Raw genomic sequence first — 25,311 nt, 5'->3', positions numbered from 1 at the left:
AATATATCCTTGTATCTACAATATCACAATATCTCGTACAGTTTCCCATGTGTCGGGATCCAATCAATAGCCCGATTCTTTACAAATCACTCCGTACTCGTGTCCTCTTCATCCATGGTTAGCAACTGCACAACAGACTGACTAACCAAGAGCCCTCTTTGTACACCATAGCTATGTTTTCAAATGAATAAGCTCTGTGATAAAGTAGGACTAAATGTTGTCTTGGCCGACAACAGAATGTTTTGTGTGTGTGGTCCCGATTGTCGGCCCAGAAGGCGCACAGCTACTGGAAACTTGAGTGTTTAATGTGTGCGATTACGGCATCTGTGGTGATTGAGACACAATACATGCTTAGCTCGCGGGCGAACAACACAGCTGATGCACAGGTGTCCCGCCGAGGCCCGGGCTCTGATGAGTGGCCATCCTAGGGGCAGACTCAGTCAGACCCGAACCCGCGGACCTATCATCATCCAGCATCCATCGACACTGCGGGACCACCCAGGATTTCAGGCGACACCAAAACATCACTTCCCGCTGTCAGAGACAATTAGTGAAGTGTTTTTGTTTAGAGTAGCCCTCGCATGCGCTCGCGTCCTACTCTCTGTGACGCAAACTTACAGAAATTAATTTGAATCCCTGCCCGTCATTTTCTAATTCGTTCTGAAACCTCACGCACACAGAACGCCGTCACATGTTAACAGTCTGTCCGGTCTTATTTGCATCTCTCTCGACTCGTTTTCGTTTACCCAGAAGCCACTGCACTACGCCTTCATTTCCATCCCACATAAGCTTTCTCAAGAACTCATAACTGCTGTGAAGTGACCTGTTAGGTGATTCTTTTCAAAACAGGGCTTTGGCAGAGTCCAGGGTTGGGAGGGCTGGACCTTCTGTAGGACTCGCAACAAAAAGAAGAAAAGTGCATTAAACTTAAAAAAACAGATAGAGTGAAAGAATGGAGAAGTAAGTGTGCAGAGGAGGATAAAAGAGTTTGTGTGGTGGAGTAAAGAAGTGTTGTGCGACTGCTGCTGCCGGAAGACCCCGGGAATTTAAGAGTGTGTGGTTATGACTGGAAGAAGTAAATCCTCTTATTCACAAGTGTTTAGTTTCGCTTGGACGTTCTCACATGGCTCCACAGCGTGTGCGCAAAAGATTTGAGAAGTAAACTTCCCAAAAACTTAAAACAGCTTTGAAGAGCAAATTATGTAAGATTCTAACAACCGCTGGAGAAGAAGGGATCGGGTGGATGAAAAAGAGGGGACCAAACAATCCTTTAGAAACGAAGCACCACTATTGTGTGGCTACTAGAAAGAAACACTACAACATCAGTCATAAGTCCCTTTTGTAGAAGCTTATCCAAAACAACTTACGAAAGTGCTTCAACCAATATGCAGGTTCGAAACCTCAACTAAACTTAGTATAAGAGTACAATAACTTTTTGTGTCTACATAAAGTTTAAGGTTTCTGCTTCAGAATATTGGAAGATTCTCTATTGTCCGACCACTTTGGACCTCTTTCTACCATTTTGAGATATAGATGTAGTACATGTGACGCCTGTTACAGAACAATCATTTTTAAGCCTTCTGGAAATTGATGTGTAACACCAAAGATATGTACTTGACCTCCACTCTTCCTGTAGCCATCCTCAAGCGGATACTTGATGAATTACGTTTAGTTATTTGTACTTATACACATATTTAAGAAACTTTAATAAACTGCGTGTTGCCGCTTGGTCCAAGACAGAAGACACTTGAGATCTTTAAACAAGGCAATATGGTCAATGAAGGAAGGATTTGTCCAGAATTTGATTGGTTCATAAGTGTAGCCGACAGGTTATACAGTTAACCTTTTTTTTGATGGACACCAGTCTTGATTCTGTCATGGTCTGATAAGCAGGTACCAGAGTCCAGAGTCCACTCTGAAGACCAGATCTAACAATAAATACAGGCATCCAGACACAAGGGGTAGCAGTAGTCAATATGCATGTCAAAAAATCCTCCCAATGTTGTGCAGAAGTCACCCAAAGAAACACTTCTTCAGTCAATTTCCAGTAGACGTCATCATCTTCTCCTTGAAACAATTCTACGTTGATTCACTCACTGAATCCTACAGAAGAATAAGCTTCATCCTGATGATCATATTTCTTTATAACAAGGTGTTAAGGCAAGGGACTAGGTTTTAAATAGTCCAAGTTGCAGGCTGAAGAGTCTTTAAAAAGGAATCCAATTTCAAGCAAAATACACAGTTAACTTTTATTTTTTTTACCTAAGCGTAATTTCTCTGCGACAAGACTGAAATACACGTCGTTACTCTTCATCCAAAACTATACCAATGCTCTAGTCTCCATCCTTTGAGCACAAGCATCCTTCCACTTTCAACAAATTCCCTTTTATCTGCATGTTCCACAATTTTTTTTTTTCAACGATAATACCCGATTTCTCAAGAACAGGCATCAAGTCAAATAATGGTGCAATATGTATTTTTTAAGCCAGATGTGTCTCTAAAGACCATGAGTTTGACCCTTATCCGTTCAGATTTGGACTCTCATCGATCATATCCCTAAGTTTACAAGTATTGAAAGGAGAGGAGAATCGTCGTCTTAGCAGGTCTTATAATGTCGTTCTTGGAGACCGAAGCCAACAAGGGCGCAACACTTCCGACTGACCAGACACTTCTCACCCAGAATGCTTCACAGTATTCCGTAGAAGTAGCGGAGACATTCCGACTAAAAGCATCACCGCGGATGAACCGTTAAAAGGGAACACCATACATTTTCTCTTCATAACTGGGCTTATGCTCAGACATATTAATACCCAGAGAAAAATGCTGCCACTCGCATCATCCTCCTTCCTCGCTGCGCTGGCTGGAGGCACAGCAACATTTCAGCTGAGTTTAACAGCAGTGGAGCTGACAGACCGACTCGGCTGCATCTGGCACACACACAGGTCTACAATATGCAAACCAGTTCCAGAGTTGCAACGGCACAGGGACCCACGATGGGGACTGAATGGTGATGCTTCAGAGCTAAACAATTCTGACGCTAAACTTTTTTCGAGTCGGGAAAGAAATCTTCTTCCAATATTCATAAAGAGCTCCCAGAATTTGAATACTTTTTCTTCCAACAAGTCAAACAATGACGTTTTTGGGAATTGTTTCTTTATGTTGAGAAAAGTGAGACCTTCAGGCAAGTAAATTTGTTGATTAAAAGAGAGGGCTTTTGGGACCCTGGGGGTGAAGGCAGCTCAAGTGTTGACCAAAAACAGAAGTTGCATCACTGGAAGAGTGTTTAAAGAAATCCACACGGAGCAGCAGATGCATTTAGGCGTATTCCACAAGAAACATTTTTTTATCCAATAATTCTGCTTTTCAAAAAGGTTTGTATGGGAATCATTCAAAGCAACCAGAAATATTTGGTATGCATGTCTGGAATATGACTGGTGCAACAAAGAAGACAAACACTATTAAGTGTGCTTTTCAAAAGTTACCTTCGTGAGATATATCGTTTCAATTTATAATGGATGAGGAATTAAATATTTGATGTCAACATTTCCAAGAAGTTTAGTGCAGTGTCTCAAATACTTTTCTTAGTATGCATCAGGATAGTGTACATACTAACAAGTACGCAAATTCTCCACAGATAGTATGTCTCAAATCAAACACTGCCGCTATGCACTAACAGGAAATGACGCACAGCTTCTTCTTTACTATTTAATGATGATTTCAGCCAGCTGTAGGAACACTATCGCTGACACCAGCTGGCAGCACAATTTGCAAGTTTGGAAAAAGAAATAAAGAAAAAATATGACAAATTAAATATATTGCGATATATTTAAGCTGGTAGTAGCACCGAAGACATCCTTCTACTGCTGCTGAAAATGCACCTGTAAGTATACGAATATATATATATATATATATATATATATATATATATGGATATTTATGACGTAACTTCCGTTTACAACGTCACTAAGATGGCAGCCGTTTAGGGTAGATAGTGTCCATCGAACCATACTCGGTTTTGTGGGTGTTATAGTACGCCAATTTAGTGTGCATGGTGCACTAAATTTTGCATACTAAGAATTGAGACGCACTTATGCACTAAAAAATACGCAAGTATGCGATTTGAGACACAGCATAGGTTTCAATATTGATTTGGTTCCAATGAGTAAAAAAAAGAATGATTTGTTAGGATAAAAAGTTCAATCTAGTCACGTCCATTGCACAAAACGAGCTGTGTTGGGTCCATCTTCTCTACATTTCCTTCAGGGATAGAACAGAGAGGTTCAGGGCAAACGGCTACTTGGCATGGACAAGGGTATGGATGCTAGTTCTAAAAGGTTAAAGGGGAAAAAGACAACAGGAAGATAGGAAAGTGAAATGTGGAAGAGCGTTAAGGACATCAGCGAGCCTAGAAGGTGTCTCGGGAGAAAGAGTAGACAGGAATCATAGATTCCACAATGATCCTCAACTTCATCTTTACTTTTTGAACACTATGTGCTGTGTTTTAGATCAAGCTTCTTAAAAAGTCACTTTGGAGGTTAATTATGCTAACACTGAGCATTAGCGGAACATTGAGCAGAGATTATGCTAAAAAGGCGGCTGGAGTGACGAAGTAGAAATTTCTTATAAGGTAGATTCTTATTTAGAGGCGAGCACCAACACACTGGGGGTGATTGTCTAAAATTGAAGCCAGTTCTTCCCTAAGTGGGGTGTAAAGGAGAAGGAAGAACAGCGGGCTCAACTTCCTGTCTGAAGAGGGAGAATAAATAGTTCCATATGCAAACCACGCAAAGCGGACCCGCATACGTATGATCTTAAATCAGCTTTAACAGAATGAGGTAATATTGAGCAGCAGAGTCGCTGGACCAGAGCCCGGGAATATGAAAGAAGGTCCAATTCCACCTCGCGGAAATTTACGACGAGAGCCACCTTGTTCATCACCACGACGATGTAATATAACGGCACGCCATTCTCTCCGCTGTATCATCTGTGCTCCCCGGTGTGCGGGGGAAGCCCACAAAATGGAAAGGATTTATAGTTATAGTGATTCAAGCGGTCGCAATAATGCTTGCACTGCTGCGAGAGGAATCATTAGCTTTGATGAATGGAATAAGCTGATACTATACGAAAACTTGAAAGAAAAAAAAGAGCAGAAGAATCCTTTTTACAAGATTTATTCCTGAGGTGTGTCACAGAGGTTGGAGATTACCAGACCTGGACAAGCCTTGAAACCTGATGCGTGTGTGTAGGAAACACCAACGAGCCATCCAAAGGAATTCCCTCCACCAAAAAAATGCCATTTGTGCGATTATAGATTGTGGAAATTGTGGATTCATTTCAGTCAGTCTGCTGCTGCTGCTGCTCATAATAACTTTGCAATGTCCCTCTTTTATGGACGCACTGTAGAAGATTTCCTAAATTGGCTGAAGAGTTGTGCTACATCAGGAATGGAATACAGTGCACATGCGCTGTGGAGAGAAAGTCCCGGCCGTCCACAAGGAAGGAAAACAAGCAGGAAGGAATCGACAAGGCCAAGAAATAAGGGTGTGTATTGGCGAAAATCTACAGATAAAATATGTATCACAATACAGGTGGAACAATACAATATATATATTGCTATGCTGTAGGATACGTTTGTTGTATTGCCATAGTACTTTCCTCTTGTATTGCAGAATTCAAAGGCCACATTAATCTTGACTAACTGCCATCATTTGCTTTGAGAAACAAATATGTCCGAAAATCAGCTTTAAAAGCTACTGGAGTCGACTGTATCCTCTCGTCCTCAGTCACCTTTTAGCTGACAGAATGATTGCTGCAACCTATCGGCCGGGACAATTAATTGCAACAAAAAAAATGTAACAAACAGCGTGAATATTTGCATTTTAATTGTAAATAGATTATTAATTTACAAACACATGGTTGACCTTTAAAGCTTCAAAAACAATGGTAATATACAAAATATGATTATAAGCAGATATTGAAAACCTTTTATTTACTTTTTAATAATCACTTTTTTTACTACCCCATAGGTAATAAATAACCAAGTCTTAAATCATATTAAGTTCTGAATACAACCTGAAAATCCAGACAGAAAACATGAACATGTGAAGTTTGTAAAGATTACACGCTATTTTTGTGTTCTGGGAAGAATAAGAAAGTTGTAAAACCAGGGCCAACATGCCAACACTAGCATTACAGCAGATGATTGTAATGTACAAGCTAGCGCTAACATGCTTATGCTTACATGGTACTAGTGATGCAGTCGTTCGTAAGCAGATACATCTCACACAACAACACAACATTTAGATCAAACTGTACACCGCCGTTCATGTCAAACATTCAGAACAATAATGTACAAGTAATGTAAAGCCCATAAGATCTAACATATGTTCTCAACACGTTGACGTTAATCTCGACTGCAAAACCTCTTTGTTGTGATGACTCTACCACAGGAAACCGTGTGTTTCGTCTCATGGCATCAGGTCATTTTATAGGATAATCTAGGGGAAAGTTCTGAGCTCTGACAGATCGAGAGGACTTATTATGACGAGGAGAGCTCATGCCAGTCTTCTGGTATCAGAACACAGAAGCAAATTAAAACCATATTCTTCACCGATTTAACAAGATTCTATTTGAAAGTGAAAAACGGTGGTGCAAGTTCTTGGTGAAATTGGGTCGCACAGATGGTCGTTGTCGATCAGCATACTTTCCCAATTAGAGCTGATCAGCCCAGGGAATTCCCCCTGAAAGTGTGAATTATTAAAAATGGTGAAAAGTAGTGCGATCATGTGACATTCGCAGATGTGATCTGGGTGTTCTGGAGAGTTCAGACGATGTGATGTAATTGAGAGAACTACAAAGCGGAGATATTTTTCAATGAATGTCAAATGATGACTTTAAAACATAAGCCAAGTATTGTTGGTTAGCGCTCGGATGTTCCGTTTAACCTAAGCTTCCAACCATTGTGTAACCGGTTACATCGCGGATTTATGATCTCCGATATACCATCCTTGCGCTATAACTAAGACGTAATCCCTTTACATCAAAGCATTTTCAATAGCCAGACAAAATATTCTTGTAGTCTCAGATGGATAAATCTCAGAATTTTATTTACGGCAGGGATAAGCAATGAGTTCAACAAAGGTTGGTTGGTGGGAACAGGTTTTTGTTCCAACCAATCAAAAGGACACCTTTTTACCGATCAGATGTCATGGAGTGTCATCAGTTCTTCTTCAGTCCGGTGTTCTTGTTTTAGCTGAAACCTCATTGGTTAAACCGGCAGGAGGACCGAATTTCAGACAATAATATGCACTAGAAATCCTTATAAGCCTTTTACAATAATTCTGGTTTCACTTGCAATTGAATTGACCTGATTTTACGTGGTACATAGCGCTCAAAAATCTGTCTGTAAATGTTGGTAACCTACTTAGCAGCACCTCAAGTAAGTAGCATTGCACCACAAAACTCCCAATAATAGAGCCTTGCGCATTGAAAAACAATGCTGCACCATCATTTGTTTTGTAATTTAAGAACGTTTAAACCCTGTATACAAGTACAAAAACACTTGAATGCGTGAACACAATTGTTGTACCGGTCTTATCTTCAACAATCATGCAAAAAAAGCTTGCGAGTCGTCGCCGTCGATTAATTCTCAAAACTTTATTGAAACCAGAGTCTCTGGCCTGACCAATGCATTGGTAATGACCATTGGTATACAGCATATTCGTGTCATTTACAGGCATCTATATATATATATATATATATATATATATATATATATATCTGGCCTGACCAATGCATTGGTAATGACCATTGGTATACAGCATCTTTGTGTCATTTACAGGCATCTATATATATATATATATATATATATATATATATATAGACACGGAGATGCTGTATAACAATGGTCATTACCAATGCATTGGTCAGGCCAGAGACTCTGGTTTCAATAAAGTATATTATATATTGGTGAGAAAAGAAGGGAGAGGGAGCGAGAAAGAAATCTGTAAACAGTTCTTGATTTTTGTTGTCTTTATTAATACAATGGAACAGATATAAGTAACTTTGGGACACTCTGGAAAGCTGTCCAGCCTATGTTTAGAAAGACAACCACTAACACCTTTAAAGTCCACACTTTAATCTACCCAACGTTTTTTGCACAGGGGACAGGTTCAAATTTAAAATGCGGATATGAAGAGAGAGAAGAAAATGCATGATCGGAAAAACAAACAATAAGCCAAGGGTCACAGGCTAAGGATAGTTAATGAATTCAATAAATGAATAGCTTTCAGGTAGACATAATAATCAAAAAATATTTCAACCGCCTGAGATCAAATTCTTCACAGACCTGTACTAAGCAGAAGATCAATGGTTTGGAACCCCAAGTCAACCTGTGTTTTCTCTGGGGAGAAACAAACTCCACAGAGAGTCGAGATTCAGACTGGAGCTGAGCTCCAAACCCAGACTGCCGCAGGAGGAGATAAGGCCGGTAAACAATCCTAAATGAGAAAGTATCTGCCGATGTTTGCTTGGTAGTACATGCCAGGTTGTAAACATAGATAAGATTGATGCCAACCTCTGAATGTCCCTGGTCCTTCTTCCTTCAAACCCGTTACTCCCAAGCTACAGTATTAGACCAGTAATGTCACTTGATTAGCAAGGATTTGAGGCGTCCAAAAATGTTATCACCACCATAATTGTCAACCTCTTTTCAATACGATTTAACCAAAAACTAGACAAACTACAATGCATGTTTGTCGTCATGACTGTTCAACAGCAACATTATGGAGATCGTGAATGTCAACAATTGAAAGCGACTTTCTTCAGGAAGAGAGAGAGTGAAGATGGTGGCGAAAACCTGTATTTTACTTGTTTTAAGTTTTAGACAGTTACATTTTTAGAAGGTAAATTCGCCACTAATGGTTAAACGCAAATTATCTCACTTGTACTCGTTGAAGACTTCAATACATGAAAAGGATTTTAGATTAAGTTTGACACACCTGCTTTTGTAAATGTAAAATCTAATTTTCATTCAATTTTTAATATTCCACAGTCTTTTTTTCAGGGGGATCCCATGTCTATTGATATTTTGTTTCAAGACCTTTGATAATCAAGTTTAAGGCACTGAGGGTCAGAGCCTCAGGGAGATGATCATAAAAACAGTGGAACTCCTTGGATGTTTATAAGGATGAGGGAGAGAGGGGGAAAGTAGAGGGGTTTAATATACACAATTAAATTAATATTTAGTAAGAATTTAACCCAGCAGTTCATTCAAAAACAAACAAAAAAAACTGTATAAAAGATGAAGATGAAAGAAAAGCACATATTTTCCTAGAGAACTTATCAAAAGTCTAATAATTTATTTCCCATCATGTTTATTTATTATCACCATCTTGTTTTTAAATGCAACTTTACATTTTTGATGATCAAACTGTGTGAAACCAAACGCTTAGAAACCTCATCTTTATGATAAACACTGATGGTTCAATACTCAAGCCAGGGGCCACTTGTACTTTCCTGCTGTATTCATTAGTAAAACACTCTAAATCCTCTTATAATCAAGAACAAATCCACTTTGACTACAATATACTTGACTGAAGTTAAGACAACTATAGTTTCTTTCTAGAAACTTCGCTGATGCCTTTTTAATAGATGGTGATGATTTGTATTGATTTCTTTCGAGTGCTGGCAGCTTCCATGTGTCTGGTTAAGTTCCAAAGCAATTTTGTCTTCCGCCAAATGTAATGAAAACGCTTGGAATGCATGGGTCATCATAAAACTGCATTAAAAGTTCTGCTTAGCTAAGGTTCATGTCTGACAGGTACCCAGTCAATTTAGCTTCTCAGGGCTTCACGGGACACAAAACGTGTGAAACTGTCCTTAAAAGAACTGATGCTCTTTTTTTTTCCTGTCACTAACGCATGATTCAGAATCATCCCTGCAGCATCCGGGGATGCAGGCGAAGTGTCAGAGCGACTCAGGATCAAAACCGGCGAGCCCTGCTGAGTCAAGCTGACCACAAACACACCAGACCAGTTTTCCCGGGCCTCCGATTGCTCACGGTTCCTGTTCCGGTACCACAAGTATGTTGACGGACCAGTTCGTTTTGGAGCAGATACAGACTGCACGGCACAGGAACTCTGCCGGGGATGGAGAGACCCCGTAATGGTTCGGGTTGATTCGATAAACGGGGGTGAATCGACCGTCCCTTGGTTTACAATAATCACAGTTGATTGACAGGTGCCACGAGTAGGATGATGGAGGTCTCTGGAAATTAAACTCACTTGAAATGCATGTGGCATCAACTTAAGAAATGGAAATTAATCTCATATTTGGTTTGAGATTTTTCGATAAATATCCTTCACAGTTTGACCCAGAAGCTGTTGCTTAAGTCGATAGTTGGTTGTGTATCGTGCACAAAAACCACCTGATAGTGTTGAACAAATGAAACATTCAAATAAACTTGACCTAGTATACTTGACCTAGTATACTTGACAAACATGTCAAAGTGTCCACGATGTCTGTGTAAGCTGTTCCACAAGTTCATCCAGAGCAGGTTTATGTATTTCAAGAAACATCTTAAGACGTTTTTATTTGTTCAGGCTTTCCCTTGATTTTCTGGAACTCCTGTTGTGTTAACAGTTTAACTTGCCCTTTAAAGTTTATACTTTATTGAATATTGTTTTGATTGTTTAAGCGCTTTGTGACCCTGGTCTGGAAAAGCGCTATACAAATAAAAATTACTTACTTACTTAGACGCATGTTAGAACTATTGGTTTTTCTGTACACAAAATCTATTGATTTATCTATTGATCTATTGAAGTAAATCCAGATTTAATTTTCAATTAAAAATAGACTCATTTATCACAAAGAGATTTTCATTTTCTGTCACAACGCTTTTTTTTTTTTTTAAACGTTCCATGTTTTTCTGTGGTACAAAGATTCTTGTTATTGAATAACAGGTTTCTTGTTAATGATGAAATTAGTTTAGTATGAATATGTTATCACTTCTACTAACAGTTAGCAGTTTAAATGGACAGGAATAAAAAAAACATACCAATAAAACATGTGAATATTAGCATTAATAACCATCTTTTCCTGACTTTCCATGATATCCATGACAACTTTATTAGTTTAAGAGCAACAATTGTGATTTAACAGTTACATTCTTACCTTCTTCATTCTGATGGATATACTTTATTTAGATAGAAACATTATTTTACAAGTTAAAGGGTGATATAGCTAAGATTAAGTAAGTATTAAGTATAAAATTACACCCCTTTTTATAGCAGAATTTCCCTGCTTGAAGCCTTGGCTCCTGCACAAGTTGACAGATCTTCGTAGCAGCCACAACTTTGAAGTGTTCAAGAGTTGATGTAAAACTAAAGGCTGGGCATTAATTAAGATTCTTGTGAAAGACAATTGACTTGTATTTAAAATAATATATAATACAGACTTTATTTCAATTTAATCATATTTTTTTTTTAAAAACTATTGAAAGTGCATATGTTAGAACTTATCAACAGTTTAAATACATATTGCCACATTTAAAGAGCTCATGAAATTGACAGGTATTTAAAAAAAAACCAAAAAAAAAAAAAAAAAAAAAAAAAAGAATATTTCCCAGACTTTTCCATGACATCAATGACAACTTTATTAGTTTAAGAGCAACAATTGTGATTTATCAGTGGAATTCTTACTTTCTTCATTCTGATGGATATACTTTATTTAGATAGAAACATTATTTTACAAGTTAAAGTAAGTAAGTAAGTAAGTAAGTAAGTAATTTTTATTTATATAGCGCTTTTCCAGACCAGGGTCACAAAGCGCTTAAACAATCAAAACAATATTCAATAAAGTATATATTTTAAAGATCAAGATAAAACTGAGAACACAACAGGAGTTCCAGAAAATTTAGGGGACATTTATACATAAAATGACACCCCTTTTTATAGGAATTTCCCTGCTTGAAGCCTTGGCTCCTGCACAAGTTGACAGATCTTTGTAGTAGCCACAACTTTGAAGTGTTCAAGAGTTGATGTACAATTGACTTGTATTTGAAAGAATATATAATACAGTATCAAGAGGATTTTAAAATTGAATCATCTTTTTTATGAAAAATAACTATTGAGAATGCATACGTTAGAAAGAGCTCATTAAATTGACAAGTATTCAAAAACAAATACTACATTTCCCAGACTTTTTCCGGATATGAATTTATATGAATATTAATCCATTTTTATAGGAATTTCCCTGCTTGAAGCCTTGGCTCCTGCACACAACTTTGAAGTGTTCAAGAGTTGATGTGATTCTTGTGAAAGACAATTGACTTGTATTTGAAAGAATATATAAGTAAGTAAGTAAGTAATTTTTATTTATATAGACCAGACAAGGGTCACAAAGCGCTTAAACAATCAAAACAATATTAAATAAAGTATATATTATACAGTATCAAGAGGATAAAAATTGAATCATATTTTTTATGAAAAATAACTATTGAGAATGCATATTTTAGAACTTCTATGAACATTAAATACATTTTGACACATTTTAAGAGGTCATGAAATTGACAGGTATTTAAAAGAAATACTATATTTCCCAGACTTCTTCCAGGACATCCATGACACCTTGATCCAGTTCTACCAGTAAAAAGTTGTTACCTTGCGAGACGGTCTTGAACCTGACGGGACCCTTGCAGTTCCTGACGACGGTCTGCACGTCATACAGAGGTAATCCTGAGATGGGAAGGTTCTCCACCTCCAGCAGGATCTCCCCCTCGGTGACCCTCCCGGTCTTGTACAGAACATCCCGGTCCTCCACGGGTCCCACGCACGCGAACTCTCCGTGCTCGGCGCCGCCGCGCAGCTGCACGTTGACGTCCCCGCGGGAGTCCTTGTAGACCGAGGACTCGCTCACCCTGGAGGTCCAGTGGTTCTTCTTGGGCGCGGGTCTCGACATGGTCACGGGTGTCTCAGAGTCGGCGAAACTAAAAACAATAAATAATTGTCTGAAAAGAGGAAACTTTTCTCCGTCTCTTGAAGAGGTTCATGAGGGTCTTCTTCTTCCCACCGGGCGTCGGTGATCATCCCCGGGTGACTCCGCCGAACATACCTGCCGCTTCAGTCCCTCCTCGTGGAAGTCATATCCCTCCCACCAACGGGGGTATATCCCGCTCGTGCACTAAAAACTTCAGAGTCAAAAGTATGTGGAACTTGTTCGTGTGACCCCCCAAAAAACCGAGTCCAAAAACTTTCCCTCGCGGCGGACTCGCCGGTGACTCTTCGCCCGGTACTATCCGCTCTCTACTCTCTCTGGCTCGCGCTCGCTCGGCCGGATCTCACTCCCACGCTGTGTTGGTGTTCGTGGTGCGTTCACTGACGCTGGTCATATTTCACTTTACCCCGGACCAGTCCTGTGACTGCTTGGTTTATATCAACGTGAAAAACCATTTAGACTTAACTGAGGTTATTTTTAAACGTGTTATTTGGATTAAAATATTGAAAAAAATTGTGTAAAGTTTGCGGATAAGTAAGTAAGTAATTTTTTATTTGTAAAGCGCTTTTCCAATCTTTAAACAATCAAAACAATATTCAATAAAGTATATAATTTAAAGGGCAAGATAAAACTGATAACACAACAGGAGTAAGAATCCGTCATGGCTCCTAATTTTAAATTTAGTTTATTGGGGATTTAAAATAAACCATTTCTTACTTAATATGGGGGCTGATAAGAAATAAGACACTTTAAGCAGGAAATCTAGGTTTCATATTCTATATTGTAACTGTATAATGAATTATTCTGGTTTTGATTTTCCTTGATCTTTTTCCATTGGAAACTAATTTTTAAGCAAATACTTCTTTTTTTTTAATAGACAATGGTGCTTATATAATTTCAAATTGTTTCCCAAGTTGCCCTTTTTATTTACATGAATTAATATTTCAAACCACTTCTGACACTTGAGAGTTACTTTAGGAAATTATTCTTTTATTGAATTGCTGGGATCTGTTTTTCCTTAATCAACCTTAGTCTTACTTCAACTGTATAGTGTCTTGAGATAACTTTGTTATGATAAGACACTTTAAATAAAATTGAATTGAATTGAATGGAAATTGAATTTTATCTGTCACCTTCTTTAACAATTGATGCTCTGCTATAATTAAAATAAGATGGAATTAATGGATGCTTTTAAAACGTGTTTATTTACTAAAAATTGCCAAATTTCGAATGGTAATAAAACATATTTTTAAATTATTTTATTATTGACATGAATAAGTGGTATTTAACATAAGAACCACTGGATTTTGTGAAGAATGGAACTTTAACTTTGTGCTTTCAGTTTAATTTCATAATAACTAGTGTAGTTTAATGTTAAAATACGTATTAAAAAAGATCATATAGTGAATAAACTTCATGTTCTTCATTCATCATGTGAATAGCAAAACGTTTCAGTTATAATTTATTTTTGAATACTTTTTTTGACTACTTGCGTAGTTTTATGCAATTCATAACATTTATGTTTTGCTCCTAAAAATAAAATCTAATGTTATACTGAATACATGTCAATACAGTTTTTAATAATAAGAGTCGAAACATCAACGGATAAAATCCGAAGCTTTCGTGTGCACTTGAAGGCAGCAATATTAAAACGCATGCGCAGTACTCAAGAGTGATTGTCGTCCTCTTATGACTTTTTTTTATTCTTCGACTTAGTTTTTAAAAAGTTAATTTCTTCTAACCAGGCTCTGTCATTTTTAGTTGTTCATTTTTATACCCAGACTTCACTTCACAAAACATATTTAGAGTAGTTTGATAATCGATCACTATGACGTCTACTGTCAACGTTTCGATGACGCACTGCTGTGTCAATAAACATGTTCTTCTGGTCGAACCTGCAGAAGAACATGTTTAACATACAACAGTGTGAGTCACAAATGTCAGCAGTTTGCGTAATATACTTTAAAAAGACAAATAAATATTAATAAGTGAATAATAAGAATTATTATTTTATTTTACTGATAAAAAAAAGGCTGAAATAAAGGGTGGGATGAGGACAAACCAGTTCTTCTCTCACCTACAGAGCTTCACTTTCTAAAATGATCTCTTTGCCTCCTGAGACTGAAAGTCTACTAGCCTAGGATGAGACCGGACGTTGTAATTTAGCTTAAATATGACAGATTGAATCGTCACGTGATCAGCAGTTGAATCCCTCAGCAATAAACCTGGGAATCATCTGGATGAATAATGGAAGTTCACATTCATGAACAAATCCATTAGAGGAGAGGAGCATGTGAATTAAAGATGAGTCCAGGGTGTCCTAGAGTTTTGAGCTTCTGGAGTTATCATGAAACATATAAAAGTGCAATCGTTTTTATTGTTTGAGTTGTAATAAAAAAAATGTGCTGACTCACTAGAAAACTCTTAGTTGGATTAAAATATTCAAAAATGGTGTAAAGTTTGTGGATTTCACGCGGATCAGTCAGCGGTAAGAATCCGTCATGGCTCATGGTTTATTGGGGATTTAAAATAAACCATTTCTTACTTAATATGGGGGCTGATAAGAAATAAGACACTTTTAGCAGGACATCTAGGTTTCATATTCTATATTGTAACTTTATAATGTTTTACCGATAGATTATTCTGGTTTCAATTTTCCTTGATCTTTTTGCCTACGTGATGTTTTAGTTTTAAGTCATGTGGGCCCCTTAAAGGGTGGTGTGTATAGTGTATAGTGGCTGAATACTTGTGGATGTCAGGAGGAAGGAGAGTCAGGTAGCTATATTTATTTTACCTTTTAAAGGCATTTTGGAATCGGATACTTACTCGGCTGTTTCTCCTACAAACTTTGGCTTCTGCGGTTTCAAAGAACTGTTGTTGGGATCCCGTATTTCTATCCTGTTAGGGATTTGGAAGAAAACAATTTGGAGGATTTAGAGTCAATGTGGTTGCAGTACCTGCAGATTGGTGGTTCCTCTTTTAAGAAGGGGGATCGGAGGGATTGTGGGGGATAACACTCCATTGCCTCCTTGGCTAGGTCTATTCAGGGGTCCTGGAAAGGAAGGTCGGTCAGGTAGTCAAATTAAATTTCAGGATAAGCAATATGGTTTTCGCCTGGGTCGTGGAACGATGGATAAGCTCTCTCCTAGACGGGAACCTTTATGGTTCAACCTGTCTCTATGTGTTTTGTGGATCTTGAGAAGTCAATCGTGTCCCTTGGGGAGTCCTGTGGGGGGTATACTTATTTTTCTCCGTAGGGTGGCGGAATTCTCTTAGAGAGTGAAGAGGGAAGAGTTAGACAATGTAGCTGGTGTGAGGAAAGTATGGGCTTCCCAGCTGAAGATGCTGCCCCTGCGACCTGACCCTGGATAAGCTAAAAAAAAAGAGACCGGAATCAAGGATCTTTGCAGCACCGCCAGACTTATACCTTTGGAAACATGCATGACCTGGATGAATGAGAACCACCTAGAATATTTCAGGACACAAGCCAGGCCCATCATATACAGTAGCAATAAAACATTAAAAGTGAAAACCAAACGGCTCTACAAAATATGGCCCCGGGTAGCATCAACACAAACAATAGATGTCCCTAAAAAAGATGGTGGTACGACCCCTGACTTACTTTGGCCTGAAACGTTTAAGAAATACTTGCTGAGATAAACAAAAAAAATTGATCAAATTGTGATGCACAAATGTTTGGCATGTCCTGGTCTGTTTGCTGGAAGAGGGTGACTTAAGCTCAGAGCAAACACCAGACAGAAACCAGTGTGATAAAGTAAATCCTGGTTCCCATCACTGTTTGGCTTCTGTTGTGGTAATGATTGACTTCAGAACTACCTCCTTACCCTGGTGTTTGCTCCACGCTGGGTCCATGTTATCTTGACTGAATGAACTTTAAATGTCATACTTCTCTGGCTGCAAACACACGGTGGAAAGTGGATGGATTCCAAAAGGCTTATGCGAAGAATAGCCTCTTTATTTCTACATATGTCGCTGCAGCCCTTTCGAGCAGAACCCCTGAAATGTAATCTTGGCTCCCACTCTTTTCCATGGTCGTGTCAATCAGAGCGAAACACATGTGTGCAGTACAGTTTTCCACAGGTGGACTTTGGCAGGAGAACAAAACCGGCATTCCTCTGCGGACGTTGTTAGATGGCGTGTGTCAGAATCTCAGGCTGCGCTGATATTTCTTTAAATGTACAAAAGCTTTCATTGTTCGAGGGTAAGTCAAAGTATGACCTGAATTCAAAGACCTTCAGCTGGAACACTATACTCATCCATGCGCTTGGACTGTTTCAGAAGCCTCACAGTCACATGGAGGCCGAGAGATATACGTTGTACATGCCATGAAATTCCAATAGTTGTAGTTGACTCGTGAATATTGTCTTCACTTTTGTCACTTTCTGTAAATCTGCATTTGAGGGAGTAGACAGAGACGTCAGGCAAAATAATGGTTGCGGGGGCAAGAAGAATGAACATGGTCCAGGTCCAGACAGCAAGTCAATAAAAGGAAAATTATGTCAGGGTCAAGGTGACCCGGTGTTTGTGGTGTCCCTTGTGTTGCCTCTGGGTCAAGGTGAACGACCTCCACCACTGTATATGTATTTATGGAAGCCAGGGATGTTGAATAGATAAATGAAGATACCCTGGAACAGTAGCCCATGTACAAAAACATGGATAAAGATAACAACAAAAAAAAAAAGTAATACAATACCTGTCCTACATATAAACAAAAAGCTTTAATATAATACACTAAAAATGTCCACAAAACGATGTCAATTTTCAATAAACTGAATCATTTTAAAAATCAGCAAGATCCATATTGGCGGGGCTAACAAGATGGACGATCCACTAAAAGAGAAAGTAAATGAACAAAACTTACTGAAAGTCAAATAACCAAAACACTGACCAAACATTTTAGGTCAAATAGGAAAGCCGAAATTGTAGTATTGAGTAAGGAGGCGGAACTGTAAAACAAGCTGACGCTGGTCCATGGAAAGTCTGGCACATATGATGATATGATTTATTGCAGTTTGCAGAGAGTCAGAAGATCTTGCCACATATTGTCTGGTACCACCTCGTAAACTGCCGTGATACAAGGGGATAAAAGCGGAAGAAGAAGAAATGTCCACACAAAATGAAACATAATGGATGAGGAACGTGACACATATGGAGGTAAAATAAATAATTGTGTAAGCATGTTGCGTCCTTTGCTGTAAGTTAACCAAAGTTAATAGTCAAGTACCACAAAACAGTACAAGCTCAAGCTTTTCATAAAAAAATAATTCTACTCTGACCTGACCTGACCATAATATTGCTGTAATATCTCAGAAGAGCAGTATCTCATAGATGACGAAGGTCCTCACTGGAATCAATGTCTTCTTTTTTTTTTTATTTATTTATTTTTTAGAATCCTTAGAATTCTTCTGCGATGGGCATTTCCAATCAAAGGTTGCCACACTAACATTCTTCACCTCCCCCCTTCTTAAGTCATCAAACATGTATGTCCTAATTGACCTCACCCATATTCCCTATTTATATTATTTTATCCTTCTCTCTCCGCATCCGCCCTTTCTGCCCTGTGTTCACTCTCCTCTTCGCCTCCCTTGAATACTGTTCATTATAGGGGAAAACTAAACTGAGTAGGGTGAGAGTAGAGTGAGAACTGGTTACATCCAGACTTGACAGAGGTTTTCATAGAGTTCTGGCACAGATGATTTCTTTACTTTCTGTGACATCTTCTGATTTTAGTACATTGAGACGTTGCAAGTGTTCAGCTGCTGTGTCACCGGCTCAGACAGAAGCTGCAGCTCAGAGAAGGACTGATGCTGCTGCGAGGCTTCTGCCATCCACTCATGCATGATGTGAGAGTGTGTGTGAGTGTGTGTGTGTCCATGTGAGTGTGTGTGTGTATCAGACACCCGTTTAGCACTACAAGGCCAATCATATGACGATGTGATGATTTTTATCTGGAGCAAGCTTCAGGACAGGAAGACACAAAGTGTGTATTGACTGCAGTGTTTCTTACTCACACTGACACATTATTTATATAGAAATATCCACCAAAAGAATCTATTTATAGTTTAAATTCTGGTTGGAAAGATCAGGGTCACTCACAGCTTGGTGCTTTTTAATATGGTAAGTGAAAAATACCCTAAAAAACAATCAGGACAAAAAATATATCTATATTTATTTTCTTTGCAAAGCATATCGCAATTTTTCAAAAATAATTAATAGAAAATATTATATTATTTTTGTTAAATATGTTCATATATATATATATATATAGATTTATTTTTCTGAATATTTTTTCTTTATTTTCAATTGTCACAGTGTTTAGTTGTAAATATTTCTGGTCAAGTTATTTTAATATTCTGACGTAATAATAAAGTAAATAAGTAAGTAAATAATTTTCACATTTTTAACATATATATGTTAATAAATGTGTGTTTCTTGAATCGAACCATTATCATCACAATGACATGACACACCAGAGTCTGCAGCTACGTATAGCGAAAAGAAGGGACACCCTGGACAGCTCTCTAGTGCATCACAACCAACTACCAGTTTTCTTTGCTTTACATGGACCAGGACCCGACATGTGCACGTTATTAGATTTAAAAGCGCAAGCGCGCCCTCTATTGAATGATGGGCGACAATGAAGAATATTCCATCATGATGGTAAATGCCTCTCCCATATATTGAGTTTTGTTTCAGTTATTACTGACGTTTTTTCAACTCAAAAACTTTAATAGATGCTTCAAATCACTAACAAACCTCGAATGTAACTGTAGATTAATTTAAAACAATGAAAGTTAGGATGAAGTAATGAAGAACAGGCTTGACATTGTGATGATCAGTTATCAACCGCATTTATATATTGTGTTAAAAAAAAGAGATAATATTGAAAATGGATTTTATTAAAACATGTTTGTATACTCGGGTTGTTAAGGGCTCCCATCCAGTGGTCGGTTTGTGTACTGCATCATTTTTTTCCCGACTAAACGTCACACAATATAATTTTTCCAAATGGTTTTACGATCATATGTAAACTATGTTCTCGTTTTTATAATCTATTTATGTCAAAATAATATAGCCAATCGAATAAGCTTCCTCCACACAACTTTATAAAAGCATAGCATGCGATCAAATAAATTATACAACTTACCCGATTTAAAAATTGTTAAACTATAGCTTCACTAGCCTTGTAGAATTCTGCAAGAATAATTTTGCCAGAATTTTTTCATACCTTATTTCTGAACAAAGTTTGGCACGTGGGAAACAAAGGTGAGAACACAAAGTTTAATGAAGAACATTTTTAAAACCTTCCTTTAGCCACATTCGGATCAATGAACACCACCAACCTCTACTTACTTCGTATTATTAGGCTTAAGCCATAATTTTGTATTTGATATGAATTTGAGTAATGTTGTTAACCGTGAGAATAAACAACTGCCAACAAAAGAAAATAACAATTAACCATACAATTTGTGATAAAGTAAGTTAAATAAATATATAGCCCTAACAAAGAATTACTTTGTATATGTTTACTTGCATCCAAAAATAACTCAAAAGCGTTTGGTGACTGGAGAACAGGTAGACTCGATACAACCATGTTAGAGTTAACAATTGATTACCCATAAAAACATAAACTGAAATATTGAACATAAAAAAAACATAAATCTGAACTTCTTTCACGTCCCTCTTACAGGGGCTTTTATTTGTATCGTGGTTTCCTGCTCTCTCTCTCTCTTTCTCTCTCTCTTTCTCTCTCTCTCTCTCTGTTTCTCTCTCTCTCTCTCTCTCTCTCTCTCTCTCTCTCTCTCTCTCTCTCTCTCTCTCTCCACAGCTGCCGACGATGAGCCATCTACTGCCAGGTATAAAGGCAGGAATCCTCTCAAACTTGGTGTCAGAATGTTGTCCTTGTTACCCTGTGGATTGTGTGTCTTGCAGCCACACCCGCCTGAACTGTCTATTTTATTTATGGACTATTGTTGGACTTAATGGGGCGAAAAGTTGCTGTTTGCTTCCAGGCCAAGCCGACTTGTGACCTTTCTGTGTGGAGTTTGTATGTTCTCCCCTTGTTGCGTGGGTTTACTCCGGGTACTCCGGTTTCCTCCCACAGTCCAATGATTGAGAACCTGGGGAAATTGTGCGTAAGTATGAGTGTGTGTGTGAATGGTTGTCCTTCTTTCTGTGCCCTGCGACAGACTGGCGTCCTGTCCAGGGTGTCCCCTGCCTCTCGCCCAATGAAACTGGTATAGGCTCCAGTCTCCCCTTGACCCCCACAAGGGATAAAGCGGTAGAAAATGAATGAATGAATGTTGGACTTAATATAGTAATTGTTGGACTGAGAGAAAGGACTCTAGTTACACTGACACCATCTGCTGGACATTGGTTGTTTTTACACTGTCTTTGTATTACATTGTATTTTTGGTCACCTTAGCCGTTGTAATGTTATGGTCTCCCGCATCTGGGACACCTTGTTGAGTATTCCATGACAACTTCAAGATAAAACAAACAAAACACTCAGTGGAACGAATCATAAAGCATGAATATATTCAAAGTTAAATAAAAAATCACTGTCAACACCAGCATACTGAATAAAAAAATAATATCACACCTACTGGTACAAGAGAGTAAAGCCCAATGCACCAAGGAACACACAAAAGAATAAAAGATTTGGGAGGTCAATATTCCCAGAATTAGAGTTTGGACAATCTGACACTACTGAATGTAACAGGACGTTTCAAGTAGTTGCTAAGGTTGTTAGTTCCTGATTCCCAATCAGACTACCATCATCTCAAGACCTGTATGTTTCCAGGACCCGAGACATGCAGGTCGGATTTCAGCTGACCCTTCTCACCCTGGTTTCACACTTCTTATTCCTTTTACCCTCGGGCAGGAGGCTGAGGTCAATCAGGTCCAGAACCTCCGACCACGACAAAAGTATCTTCCCCTCAGCATTAAATTTCTTATCCATGATTTTCTTTCATGTTTAATATTGCACAACTCTACCAAAACAAATTCCTACTTAGTGATGCCAATAATTCTGATTCTGACACACACCTAACATAAAATATAATATCATAATTTCCCATCATAAAGCTTTCTTTTGACTTTGATTTGTTTAGTTTATAATCCAACAAAAATAATATTTGAAACAAAATCTTTTACCCCAATGTAAAAGAATTTATGAATATTTCCCCCCTTTCTTTATTTTCCTTCCTTCAAGCCAAGAACTCCTCTCCAGAAACGACCTTTGATAACAATGAGATATTCATGTTCCAGATCACCTGAGAGACCAGTCCAGAAGACATGTCCTGACAAAATTCCTCAGACAATATTAAAACGGACAAAACAGGAGTCCGTTCCGGTCGCTCCAACATGCCGTCACTTCCTGGTTCTTATACTTTGCTTTATGGAGAGAAATGGTCAATGCAGAGTGTCACGGGTCGTTTATTCGCCGCTTCAAGTCAAACAAAATACAAGCTTTACAATCGATCGGTCGTGCTTTCTGCCGGCAACGTTACAATTCAATAGCTCCGGGAGAAATGGTCTCGGACTGTAGAAACATCGCTATATTTAAGGCAAATTTCCAGGCCGGGAGGTCCTCCCCCTATCGCCATATTGGTTCCTTCAAGCTTCCTGTGCCACGATCCCCTGTGGAGATTCCTTCCTAATTTGTTTCCATTTCTAATCATTCAAATGTTCTTGGGTGGGGGTTTCTGTCTCCTAGTCCCCCCCTCACGGATGTGTCCCGCTTTGTTCTTGTGATCCACGACTCAAGGTGTGAAAAGGCAGACAAACAGACGTTTAAATAACCGGTGTCATGTCTCTAATTCTGTTCCAAGCTTGTCTTGAGACAGTGTGTCAGTCTGAGTGAAATGTTGATTGTGAATGTGTATTCAAAAGTTTAAGCTCTGAGATGAAGCTAGTAATTTATACTTTATATTTTGATTTTCTTTTAGCATTCATATAAGTATGGCGTATACGTATAGTGTATAATCATTTTTAATCTAAAAACTTCTTCTCCTCATATTTAAAAAAAACCTCATCAACGTTTAATGTTGAGTCAAAATATATCTTCAGTCAGAATCATAAGGGTATAAAAAGCAGCTCAAACTATAAACTAAAATTGACTGCACGACAAATCAGGCTCATAAAAACTTCCATTGCAGTAAATCTGTCAGCAGCTGTTCATCATGTGTTGGTATTGATGGAGTCAATTATCCTACAGACGAGATGTGAAATTTGCACATTAATGGCTCGTTACAAGATCTCCGCAGGCGAGAAGCTGGAGTCATACATAACGTGACATCTGACGAACATGACTTCGAGAACAGGTCGTGCTGCTCGTGACGTCCACATGGTGGCGCTCTGAGACCGCGGTGGCGCCGCCAGTCGTGTCCAGATGTGATGCAAAAGGTCACAGCAGCTCTGGCTCTGAGCTCTCTCAAAGGTCATTATTTGCAGACATCTGATAACATTTACGAATCAGGTCGCAGTTAGAAGTTCTTCCCACGTCACGATCTCTCCAGTGGATTCAAGAGTCGCTCGAGGTGACTCGCTGTGGAGCCGGAGAGATTCACAGAGACATATTCCAGCGACAGAGCATGTCTCTGCATATCTTGTCCTCACAAGCTCCTCCATCTATCTTCATATAGATATATATTCGACCCGAACTAACATGCTCCCGCCATGACAGCAGCATCAATCCTAATACGCTTCATAGACGGATGGACCTTGAAGTGGGTGAACTTTTATCAGATACTGTCCGATTACTGCCGTGAAGTTGATCCCAGCTACGGTGAGAGGCAGGGAACAACTTGGGCAGGTACAGTATATATAGTATATCACATGTACACAGACAAACATTTACAAACGCCCCAACATCTACATTTACAATTTATTTATTTTTTTGGGGAGGAAGAAAAAAACAAGCAACACTTTGTAAGCAGTCACAAAAGATTCTTCTTCAATTTTTTTAATTTCTAAAAGAAAGAAACATAAAAAATGATAAAACTAAAACACGAAGGCGAATTGTTCGAATACATTATAATCACTGGAAAATATTTAAATAAATATAAATAATGTAAAAAAGTAAAATTGAATTAAAGTTTAACCTGCAATACTTATATATATTTTCCAAACATTATAATGGAATTTAATTGTAAACACACAATTATGAAAACGGAAGCAAAACCAAAAAAACAACTTTTAGTTTAACTTTTTAGATCAATCAAAATGTAACAATTATTTTCATGTGATTACTAGTTATTTAAAAATGTATCCTTTGGGTTTCGGCTTCATTTTTAGTTGAATCTAATGAAAGCATCTAATTCTGATGTTATATTATTTATTCTGTATTTTTTCTCATCACATTCTATGTATTACAAGATTCAGAACAATATTTCAGGCGACTACTATCAACCCTGGACGCCAGTACACACAAAGTACACTAACCTAAAACAGACGAGTTGTGTTCTTGAGATTTTTGATGGCTAAACATCTCAGTGTCAGGAGGAGGAAGCTTAAAAGGTTCCGGGTCTCCTGCAAACCACAGTCTGGAATATTCCCCACAAGTGGATCTGGACTTACTGTCAGGATTATATTGGACCTCTGATCCAGGCAGTCGTACATGGTGTGACGACAGATTCTTTTCCCCGCTCACCTGGAAGATGTGACAACAGGCGGACGGCCGCCGGCAGAATTGATGGTCGTGATCAATAGACAAGCAGTGAAGCTATCAGAGGAGCAGCTGTGGCAGAATGAGGAGGCATCTGGACCACCTATCTATCTTCGGCCAGGATCGATGAGCTACAGGCAGATCATATTTCAGCGCCGCCCCGGCAGGAATGAACATCTGGAGGTGGAGGGAAGGAAGATGGGATGATGACACGGCTGTGCAGGGTCCAGGTGGGTCAGAAGAAACCAGAGAGCAGATGGAAGAGGCTGGAATTTACGATGTGGATTATATGTTCAAATAATGGATTCATTTTGCATCAAATAATATCATTTAGTAATCGTTGTTTATTTTTTTATTCACGGAAATAACATCACCATTAACCTACTCGGAACCTCCAAAACGACAAGAGAAACAAAACGTGCCGTGTCAAAGTGTCAACTGTTTGACTTTACATCATGAAAAATTAAGAAAAACCACGATAAGAAAACAACGTAAAACCAAGAATTTGATGTGTGTTTTATTGAGTTTGTAAGTGTTCACATGTTGGACTTTGGATCAAAACCGTCTTTGAATCGTTCTGTACCAAAACTATTGAGGAGTTTTAACTTGATCATGTTTTGATTAAAAGG

The 25,311-nt window shown here is 38.4% G+C and overlaps 1 protein-coding gene across 7 annotated transcripts in view; it reads right to left on the bottom strand.

The window, feature by feature from the left end:
• Positions 1-13,305, bottom strand: part of magi1b (membrane associated guanylate kinase, WW and PDZ domain containing 1b) — a 111,202-nt gene extending 97,897 nt beyond the window's left edge. For all 7 annotated transcript variants that reach the window (XM_087801475.1, XM_087801478.1, XM_087801477.1 and 4 more), the window contains exon 1: positions 12,660-13,305. In XM_087801475.1, the coding sequence (XP_087657601.1) occupies positions 12,660-12,957 (298 nt within the window). In that variant the 5' untranslated portion in view covers positions 12,958-13,305. The remainder of the gene's footprint in view (positions 1-12,659) is intronic.
• Positions 13,306-25,311: the final 12,006 nt, after the last annotated feature.

This window comes from Callionymus lyra, chromosome 10 (assembly GCF_982586985.1).
Source record: "Callionymus lyra chromosome 10, fCalLyr1.hap1.1, whole genome shotgun sequence".
NCBI lineage: Eukaryota > Metazoa > Chordata > Actinopteri > Syngnathiformes > Callionymidae > Callionymus > Callionymus lyra.
The sequence above is the reverse complement of the archived record's forward strand: the minus strand, read 5'-3'. Positions and strand labels throughout refer to the sequence as shown.